This window comes from Mus caroli, chromosome 7, assembly GCF_900094665.2.
Source record: "Mus caroli chromosome 7, CAROLI_EIJ_v1.1, whole genome shotgun sequence".
In the NCBI taxonomy this organism is placed as follows: Eukaryota; Metazoa; Chordata; class Mammalia; order Rodentia; family Muridae; genus Mus; species Mus caroli.
In genome coordinates this window covers 103,323,516-103,334,205 of record NC_034576.1, presented here as the reverse complement: position 1 = coordinate 103,334,205, position 10,690 = coordinate 103,323,516, and the positions used below count along the sequence as shown (strand labels likewise).

General features: G+C 48.2%; 1 protein-coding gene across 5 annotated transcripts in view; it reads left to right on the top strand.

The window, feature by feature from the left end:
• The window catches only part of Plekhb1 (pleckstrin homology domain containing B1), a 14,624-nt gene extending 6,483 nt beyond the window's left edge, over positions 1 to 8,141 (top strand). For 3 of the 5 annotated variants that reach the window (XM_021167188.1, XM_021167187.1, XM_029480169.1), the window contains 2 exons: positions 6,362 to 6,461; positions 6,962 to 8,141. In XM_021167188.1, the coding sequence (XP_021022847.1) occupies positions 6,362 to 6,461; positions 6,962 to 7,098 (237 nt within the window). In that variant the 3' untranslated portion in view covers positions 7,099 to 8,141. Of the gene's footprint in view, positions 1 to 1,821; positions 1,927 to 6,361; positions 6,462 to 6,961 lie in introns of all 5 variants that reach the window. The other 2 variants (XM_021167185.1, XM_029480168.1) reach the window with 1 other exon arrangement.
• The last annotated feature ends 2,549 nt before the right edge of the window (positions 8,142 to 10,690 follow it).

Below are 10,690 nucleotides of genomic sequence, written 5' to 3'. Positions count from 1 at the left end.
CACTTTGTAGACCAGGCTGGCCTCGAACTCAGAAATCCGCCTGCCTCTGCCTCCCAAGTGCTGGGATTAAAGGCGTGCGCCACCACGCCCAGCTCCTTTTTTTTTTTTTTTTTGGCAGACTTGTATTTTCAAAAAGCTGGTCTGTGGCTATTACAAACCAGTGTGTACTTATAATCCCAGCATTTGGGAGGCTGAGACGGGACAATTAAAAGTTTGGGGTTAGCCTGGGGTATAGAGTCAGATCCCGTCTCAAAAACAAACACAAAAGGCTAGCAGGCTGGTAGATAGGAGCAAACAGTAAGGGGTTAAGTGTGAATACCCAGGGACCATCTAGGAGGTGGGGCCAGTCTCCTGGCAACAGGATGTGGGTGTGGACTAAGCCTTGCTGGCTGACAGGCTGAGGAGCACAGGCATTTGGGCTGTGCAGGTGAGAGTGTCTAGAGACTGGTGGAGGTGAGAGTTTGAAGAATTGCCTGAGGCCCAACATTGGCCCCCACCTGACAGACTCCAGACTCCACACTTGCTGCTTCTGCCTGTGGAACAGCTGAGACCTCTCTCACCTGGAGAGAGTGTCTACTGGGAAGCAGCAGAGAAGACAGTTAGAAACCCTCCTGGGTATATCCACCTGCAGAGAGCCAGGCACTACGCCAAGCACTACGCCAAGCACATGATATGGTTATGTCATTTCATCCTCCAACAAGGGCTTGGGGGATGGTAGTAGTTGGTGCTATCAGTCCCACTTTACAGATGGGGAAAGCTGAGGTCTAAGGACTGGAGGTGGCTCCTTCCTGTATCACAATCTTAAGTTGTTGGAGGAGCCTCAGCAGAAACTTGGTTAGTGGATGTAGTGAGGAAGCTGGCGTTGGTAGGAGGAGCTACATGAGCAGAGGCGGGGAAGAGGGATGTGTATGCTTGCTAATGTGTGCACCTAATGGCTGGAGTCTGGCCTGGTTGGAAGGTTTACCATGGAGGAAGTGGCACTGGAGCGATGACCTCTAAGGTCATCAGGGCCAGCTCAGGAAGGAAGAGATTTTTTTTTTTTTTGAAGGCTATCAGAGCAGTTGAGGATCACAGCCAGATATTGGGAGCAGACTGGTGTTCTCAGGTGGGAGGCGATTGCAGGAAGCCTAGGAGGAGGAACAAGAATCACCAGGGAGGGAGCCAGGTCAGGCTAAGCACCCTCTGAGCCAAAGCCCTCTGCATCAGTGGCATTGAGGACGGCATGAGGAAGGAGGTGAAGGCTGACCGTTCTGCGCTCTGTGACTCTATGAAGCTGTCTTGCTCCCTCTCTGCCTGCTGTACTGCCCGTTTACTTCTGCCTGCCTTCTTACCTGTACACTTGCCTGCCCTACTGACCCCTTACCTCTGCCTGACCCTAGAAGTACCCTCTCTTTGCTCCCTAGATCCATATCCCTTTGAGCTCTGGCTTACTAGAGCTGGTGCTTGTGTTTGCTTTTGTATTTGCATCTGTATGTTCACATCTGTGTCTGCGGGCTTCTCTGTCCTCCAGCCAATGCAGGAGTGACCTGTACCCCATTCTGGGAGGAGGCTCCTGGGGATACAGCCACAGATGAGGCTAGAGTTGTGGGGTAAAGACTGGGACCCCCATGTGCCTGAGACTGAAGTGGGAGAGCTGGAAGGAGACCATTGGTCCTTCACTGAGTAATAGAGACCTCTCCCCGCTCTCTGATGGCCCCAGCACAGGCACAGCTGGCACAGGACTCTGGTAGGGTCCTAGTAACACCTCCTAGTCTCTTAAGGTGTAAAGGGCATCTGACATCTCCCTCCCTCTCCCTTCTTGGGTTTCTGTGGCTGGAGCAGGCCCCAGCTGGAGCCACCATCCCACCCAGGAGCCGTCGGGTTTGCCCTAAGGTCAGGTGTACGACCCTCTCATGGAAACCCTGTAAGGTTGAGAGGCGGATCTGGGTAAGTTCAAGCTCATCCCTTCCTGCCTCCTCTCTGGCCATCAGGATGAGCCTCCAAAGCCACCTGTCCCATTCCTTTCATGTTTGTGGACGTCAATGGCTCCCCTTTCCTCACTGGACCACAGCTGGTTTTCAAGCCCATGGAATCTGGCTAGACTTGCTTGTCACATGCCACCCTTGTGCTTGCTGTGCCCTCTGCCGCTGCTGCTCTGGTTCTCTCCTCATCCTAACAACTCTCATGCTGTCCCTGCTGCCCAAACCCTCAGCCTCTCCTGACCCTCACCTGGCCAGCTGAGGTTCATCCTTAAAGGACCACCTCAAAGGCTGCCTGCCACCTCCTCAGTGAAGACTTCCCAGGGCTTCAGGCACTGTCAGCCAGTGTACAGTCCTCTGTCACTGGTTTTTTAGCACTGGTTTCATTCCACGTGGTCTAAGAGCCACTTTATTCCTGTTTAGACCGTCTGAAACTGGAACTTCCTTCAAAGCAAGGACCAGGTCTCATTTGCTCTGCCCAGCTGAAGCCCAGTACAGGACTGCGGTGCACAGCATGGCCTCAATGAGTGCCCAGTGATGGGGACAGTCTTTCCTTACCCCCTTCATAAGGGACTGGCATAAACAGGTCACTGAATGAGGAAGGAAAGACAGGAAGGGACATAGTCTGCATCTGTCCTTGTCCTGGGTGTTTCTTGGATTCAGGATGTAGTAGTTTCTTATTCTATCACAGTGAACGGATCCCTGACAAGAAACAATTGAAGGAAGGAGACTTCTGTTGGTTCAGTTTGAGGGCATGCTCCTCCACGGGGAGGAGTGTGGTGGTGGAAACTTGAGGCTGCTGGGCCGAGAAGGGAATGCCAGTGTCCAGCTGGCTTCTTCATTTTCTTATTCTATTTAGTCTGGAAGCTCAATCCATAGGGTGGTGCTGTGTCCCATTCAGGGGGCCTCTCCTCATTAGTTAAGTCTCTGGAAACACAGCACAGACATCCCCAGAGGTGCGTCTCCCAGGTGGTTCCAAGTCCAGTCAAGTGACAATGACGATCAGCCAGCTCACAGTCTCAGCATAGCACCTGGTCTGGTGTGAGCCGACATGGGAGCTTGTGGTTCTAATGGTCAACTGCAAACTCTTTTCTTACTCAATGATGCTGTTTTAGAACCACTGAGGGACTTCCATGACAGCAAATGTTGATATCCTCTGCGTGCTGGAATCTCCTAAGTCCTAGGTGGGGCCTGGGAACTATGTTATATTTATATGCATATAAGTATTTTTGTGGTGCTGGGGATTCAAAATGGAGCCTCCCACATGCTAGGCAAACACTGCTTTTAATACTGAACTCTCTCTATACCCCTAGCCTGATCTGCATGTTCAAGACTAACTCTTGGGGTCAGGGTTGTGTCGCAGTGGTAAAGTACATGCTCAGCATGTGTGAGGCGCTGGGCTGATCCCACCTATCACACTGGGGATGGGTGAAGTTCCTTGTGATTAGAGCATGCAGAACAACTGAGCCCAGAAGTCAAGAGATGTAGTTCTGCTTGACTCTCCAGCTATTACTGAGACCCTGGTGCTCTGGGAGGTTATTTAACTGGGTCACTTTTACTCATCACAGAGAGGCCAGGAACTTCAAGTGGCAATGCCTAAAAGACTATAAATCTAAGAACACAACATCCAAGGGGTTATTTTCGTGTAACTCAGTGATTGGACAGCACTGTCTCCTCCCATAGGAGGGGATGGGCTATGGGAGAAGCTGGCAGGCTTCAGTTTCAGGAGGTCTCTGAGGTTACCAACTGGTTGCTAGGTGCTCTGAGTTTTCTTCTGGGCCTCCCAGAGCTGGAGGGTAGGAGGAACACATGCCCCAAAGAGACATGAGGTTGTATTTTCCATCCACTCCAGAGCCTCACAAAGCTACCAACTCAATGCAGCATCAGGGCAGGCTGATGTAGTAATATTGATTCCCTGTCTTCCTTAAGGATTCTTCAGTCTTTTCTGGTCTGACTTGTCCCCAACCATTCCTTTGAAGGACATTTTCCCCCTCGAGATCACTTCTGATGTCCAGGATGCTAAAGCCAATGACTTACTCTCTCAGCATTGGCCAATAGGTTGTCAGAAGAGCATATTTAGAAGATAAAATCCTGAGACTTTGTGGCCTTGTGAAAGGCTGGTATGCAAAGACAAGAGTGCTAAGAGATCGAGATGTTGCTCAGTAGCACATGCTTGCCTAACATTCATAAGGCCTTAGATTCAAACCCCAACATCACAAGAAAGAAAATGCTGGGTTTGGTAATGCGTGCCTATTAATCCCAGCACTCAGAAAGTGAGGCTGGAGATTGTGAGTTCAAGGCTAGTCTGGGCTATGCATCTAACACCCACTCCCCCCAAAGAGTAAATGTTCTAGAGCCAGGCTCAGTGGTGCAGTCCTGTAACCCCAGCACTTGGGAGGTGGAGGCAGGAAGATCAGGAGTTAATGTCATCTGAATAGTGAGTTCAAGGCCAAGCTAGGCTGCAGGAAACCCTGTCTCAAAGATGGAGTAGAGGAAGCTGGGGAGATGGCTCAGTCAGTAAAGTTCTTGCCATGAAGAACTGAGTTTGATCCCCAGGACCTATGTAAAAAAGAGCATTGCTCTCCTATAATCTCAGTGCTGGGGAGAAGAAACAGGGCTGCTAGGGGCTTGCTGGTCAGTCAAGTTCCAAGTTCAATGAGAAACTATTGAAACAGTAAAGCTGAAAGTGAGTGAGGAAGACTCCATGCAGCAACCTCTGACTTCAACATGCACACACTGTTATGATCTTGAACGTTGCGTGGCTTCAGAAGGGCCATGCCAGGCCAGTTCCATGTGAGGTTTATTGGGAGAGAGATGGGGGCAAGGTGGCAGCAGAAAGAGAAGGGGGGAAGAGAGAGAGAGATCAGGGGGGCCTTTCTTTATATATGGGTGATGACGTAATTACAGGTAAAGGTGAGAGGTGAGCCAATTCTGGGAATATAGTGGCTGTTGCCTTGGCAACAGGTCTGTGGGTCCTACCTATGTGATGTCACCGGTTTTTTGAGGTCCTGATACCAACACACATGCTTCCACACACACTCAGGGGGTAAAAAGGAAAAGGAACCCTTAAGTAAGGTACCCACTAGATTTCAGGTTTTTTTTCCTTTTCCTTTTCCTTTTTTTTACTCAGAAATCCACCCGCCTCAGCCTCCCAAGTGCTGGGATTAAAGGCGTGTGCCACCACTGCCCAGCCCCACTAGATTTCTTTTTTTTTTTAAATTTATTTATTTATTATATGTAAGTACACTCTAGCTGTCTTCAGACACTCCAGAAGAGGGAGTCAGATCTCGTTACGGATGGTTGTGAGCCACCATGTGGTTGCTGGGATTTGAACTCTGGACCTTTGGAAGAGCAGTCGGGTGCTCTTACCCACCAGCCCCCCACTAGATTTCTTGGTTCCAGTTCATGACAAGAACATTTACAGGAAGAACAGGGCAGAGAGGGAGGGGGAGGGCACAATCCATTTGTATTAATTAAGTTGGACACAAATGGACTTCTAAAGAGAGTTGGGCAATTCTGTTGTGAAGCCTAGTGAGAGATACAGTGAGAATGGGGCTAGGGGGGAGTCCCAGGAGAGAACAGATTCTGACCCCTTCCAAGTCAGCTACCCCATGAGTTAAAGTGGTAGGTTTGGACTGACAGTTACTGCTAATCGTGCATGTATTCCTGGCTCCTGTCATCACTATCCCTTGCAGGTGATACAAGTTGAGGGCCTTGTCATTAAGTAGCACACATTTGGGGGAACAGGCCAGAAAGGTTAAGAGAAAAGATAAAGGGTACTATCCAAGTTAGAGACCCTAGGAAGAAATACTTCAGAGCCCAGGAGGGCTTCCTATAGTGGGTAGCTTCTGAGCTAGAATCTGGGAGGTTGGTAGGAGCCTGATGGGGAAGGCAGGACTCTCACCTTCTCTGTGCCTCATCCATAGCACTGGATACTATAGAGACAGCAATGCCTGCCTTGAAGGATCAGAGGTGACACTAGAGAGCTCCTCCCTTGGGACCCGCTATGCAGTAGATGCTAGATGGTGGTTATTTCAGTGACTTCTCTTCCTTTGCTCCAGTCCTCCTCTAATTCATGCCTAGGGCTTTGCCATAGTTCTCTTCCCCTGACTAGGAGAATAATCAGTTGGGTTTCTCTGAGAATAGCATTGTAGAATTGTTAGACTTAGAAAGGACTTAGAAAGTTGAGAGCCATGGGAAAATTGGGCAATATAGGAGGCCAAGGTAGGAGAAAAGGCATCATTGGGAGCTGGATGTTTTTGGGGAGAAGGGTTATGGAATCTATGGGGAGGCCATACCTTTTCCCTTTAGCCCTGGGGAGGAGGGTGGCTACAGAATGAAAGGGTCAGGATCAAGCCCAGACCAGGAAGTCCCTGGGCATTCAACCTGACTGGATTTCTCAGGTACGCGTCTACAGCCCATATCAGGACTACTATGAGGTGGTGCCACCCAACGCACATGAAGCCACATATGTCCGCAGCTACTATGGGCCACCGTATGCAGGTAAGTGCCTCTAGCATGCCAGTCTACCTCCTGCCACAATCCTGTGCCAGGTCTTGCCCATGATCCATCAGTGAAGACTGAGCTTCACCCTTTGAGGGTATACATATTTTCCAGATCTCACCCTCCCAGATCCTAGATTCAAAACAGACTCCCCAGGCTGGCCCCACTCAGCCAGTCTGCCAAACAATGATAATCGTGTGCTGCTAGCGACCCCAGGTGGCTATTGCAGAAATGACACTCTTCCTATTCCCGAGGTCTTAGTTACCAGTGTCCATTCCCAGGGGCTGCACGGATCCCCAGGTGCTTAGGGATCCTGGGGTTTCCTGCAGCCCATCTCCAGTCCCGTAGTCACCATCCGTGGCATATGTATGATCTGTAGGCTGCAGTGGAGGGTGCTCTCAAAGTCTCAGTTCCTCTGGGGAGCAGAATGAATTCATGCCTTAACTTGAGATTAGACTAGTCTCTGGCACTGACCCCGACTTGTGTGGCTTTTCTTACAGGTCCTGGTGTGACACACGTGATAGTTCGAGAGGACCCCTGCTACAGCTCAGGCGCCCCTTTGGCCATGGGCATGCTTGCTGGGGCTGCCACGGGTGCTGCTCTTGGTTCACTTATGTGGTCGCCTTGCTGGTTCTGAGCCCTGGGGCTCCGACCTCTGGATGTGCATGTAGAACACAAGACCCTTTTCTTCTGGAACCTCTGCTAGCTACCATCTAAACTGTCCCATTTTGACCCCTTTCTCCCCATTAAGCCCTCTACGCTTGGCCCATTACTCCCACCATTTATCCTCTTTTCCGTCTCAAAGGAAGCTAACATCTCAGGCACAGACATAGCCAAAAGTCCATACACCCATTGCCAGGCACTCCCATAAATCACATGTGAATTTTCTCTACACACAGCAAACGTAACTTCATTTGGCTCTAAGTGTCTGAGGAATGGAGCTCACAAGAGAGCAAACTACAAAGCTACAGTTATCTGTCTGGCAAGGATGAGTAGGGGCCAGGAGCGAGGTCTGGGTGCCCAAAGAATCAAATAACAGTTGGCTTGGTGTTGTGGCAGGGGTTGTAGTGGTTCTAGCTCTACGCGAAGGAGCTTGCTGGATAAAGGCACGATGGGGCTTTTTATGGAGTAAAGTTTCTTGATTTCAACTATAACGAATACTTTGCCTGTCTAGTTAGTGCTGGCAGAACATACCCTTATCCGAAACATGGAATTTGGCACCTTTCCCCCACTTTTCCCTATGATAGCTGAGCTAACCCTAAGGTTTCCTAGCTGTGGGAAGAGGTGAGTTCTTTGAGACCTCCGGCCTTAGGAAGTTGCTTCCATTAGGAAATGCCTTTCTGATCCCAGGAGCTCAGCTCGATGGCGTTGACTGGTTGACTGTTAACATCTGAAGCTTATTCTCTTCCTTCCCTCTGGGGGGAGACGGCATTATCTTGTTCTGGGGCCTGACCCACCTTGGCACCAGCCTGGGGAACCCCTCATGTGCCTGTCTATAGGTAGCAAGCAATCTCTCCATTTGATCCTGTTCCAAACCATTCCATCACCCTGTCCCAGTTGCCAATAGAAAAGCTAAAATCCCTGGCTCGGTTGCTAGAGTGCCCAGTAAAATTCCTAGCATATGTGAGCGCTCCATTGGCTCAGCTGCTGACACTAATAAAGACATGATTGGCCCCAGAACTGGCTTTGCTTGTTTTGTTCCTCCAGGATGTTTCCTTGAGACAACTCTGTGACACAGCATCTTCTGTAGGGTGCATTGAGTTTAGGGGGAATTGGTGACAGCTATGTGAACTGAACCATTTGGGACAATTCATGATCTATCTTGCTTTCCCTGGACTATCTATCACCTTAGCTCATAGAACAGAGATGAAGTTGGTTATCTCTGAAGAGTCAAAAAGAGGATCTCTGTTCTATGAGCTAAGGTGATAGATAATCCAGAGCTGACACTGCTTGCCAAGAGACTTCTGATGTTAGAATATTTGTATGAGCCGGGCGTGGTGGCGCACACCTTTAATCCCAGCACTCGGGAGGCAGAGGCAGGCGGATTTCTGAGTTCGAGGCCAGCCTGGTCTACAAAGTGAGCTCCAGGACAGCCAGGGCTATACAGAGAAACCCTGTCTCGAAAAAAAAAAAAAAATTTGTATGTGTGCATGAATGTAGAAAGCCAGAGCTCAACAGCCTTAATGCCTTTATCAATCTTCACCTTATTTTTGATGTCTCTCACTGAACCCAGAGCTCACCATTTTGGCTAAACTGACTGGCAAGCGAGCCCCAGGGATCCTCCTGTCTCTCCTTCCAAAGGCTGAGATTAAAGAAAGGTTCCTGCTGTGGTACCCAACTTTTTATCTGGGTGCTGTGTCCCCGTGCTTATGTGATGTTTACTGACTAAAACATCTCCCCAGCTCCCAGGTGTCAGGACTGTTTCCACTGTTGCTTCCCCAACCTAAACTTGAACTAATTAACTGTTCTCATAGAAACCTCGTGGCTAGGAACAAACAGAAACTGCATTGGGCTTCTGGAGGCTGTCAAATGGCAGAAACCCCAGCTAAAACTGACTTAAGCCAAAGGGAAATCAGGGCAACCAGGACTGAAAGCTAGATCAAGAATTCAGAACCAGACCCTGCTCCCACACTGACAAAGCTGTACGGAGTCGAGCAGAGGTCCCAGGAACCACAAGGCCAATCCTCCAAGCATCTTGTTGCAGTACCTTTGTTTTCACCAACTTCTCTTGTTATTTGTTGTGTCCTAATGCTACTTCTGAAGATAGCTGCACCAATAAAATCTATGGCCTGTGATTTTTACTCTTACAGTAATGGGGCAGGAGAAAGAGTCAGACGTGGCTGAATCAAGGCAGGGATTTCCTTTGATCTGTAAGCGGTCAGACTTCGGGGTCATAAGAACTGTAGTAACTGTTCAATCATATCTGAGTGGTTTAAAATTATGCCTGAGCTCCAATAAAGCTTGAGCTTGCTTATTTATTTATTGCTTTCGAGACGGGGTTTCTCTGTGTAGCCCCAGCTGTCCTTGAATTCAGGATCCACCTGCCTCTGCTCCCACTCCCTCTATAACCCCTAGTACAAGGATTAAAGGTGTGTACCACCACAAATGGCTAAAGCGTAAGCTGAAAATTGGCAATGGGCTAGATATGGTTAGAGGCCTTTTTTGCAGGTCACCTGTCCCTCCCTTCCTAAGATAAAAGTTTTGCTTTGTAACTCAACCTTGAACTAATGATCCTACTGGCCGAGGAGTATGACCATATGGTATTAAGTCGAGGTTTACATATATGCATTATTGTATACGTTAAAATTACTTTTAAAAAAGCCATTCCTTGCCTAACTCTCTTCACCAAGCCAGTATCTCAGAGTATAGGCAGTATAACCTATGACACAGACTTAGGCTCTAATGTCTGTGTGCAGTATAGCCTACTCCTGCTGGTGTCAAAAATCAACAGAACACAACAAGCTTAAATACAAAAAAACACACGGCCAAGAGACATAGTAACCAATGTCTAAGGGCTTGGCTGGTATAATAGTTTGTATTTTTTTTGTAAGCAGAACTACATTTTAAAATAACAGTAAGAGAGTAATATAGGCTTTATTATTGCCATGCGTTGTATTTAATTATAGCTCTACTTTTGTGAGTGAAAACAACTGATTTTCACAGATGAGAGAGATTTTGTTATCATTGTCATAAACTTTTAGCTCAGTTGCAATTATATGAAACCTTATTTGATATATGGTCCATCAATGACCAAACTATCACACCTGGTACACGACCCCAGTAAGCGCTGTCTCCAGTTACAGCCCCTCTTCCACACCCTCATGCCTTGAAAAGAATTCTGACTTCCTGTTTTTTTTCACATTTGTTCTTGTTAGTCATTTATTTATATAATTTATTTCCAATGCACTTTATCACACTAAGAAAGAAGCGTAAGCATAAGCATGAGCACTGGCAGGCACGGGCAGCCAAGTCAACACCTGTTCTCCTTCGTGTTGTAGTTATATATACTCGGCAGCAAAATTGTGTTTAAAAAAAACATCTAGGCCATGAACACATTTCACTGTTTCAGTTTAAGAACTCCAAGTCAAATACAAAAAGCAGCATGAGCAGCAGCATGCTGGTTACTTCAAAACAACACAAAGAATCAAACGCAACAGTGGACGGAGGAAGATGATCACTCCCCCCTTTCCAGAAATCACAAGTCCTTCAAATAAAGAATGTGAACCGTG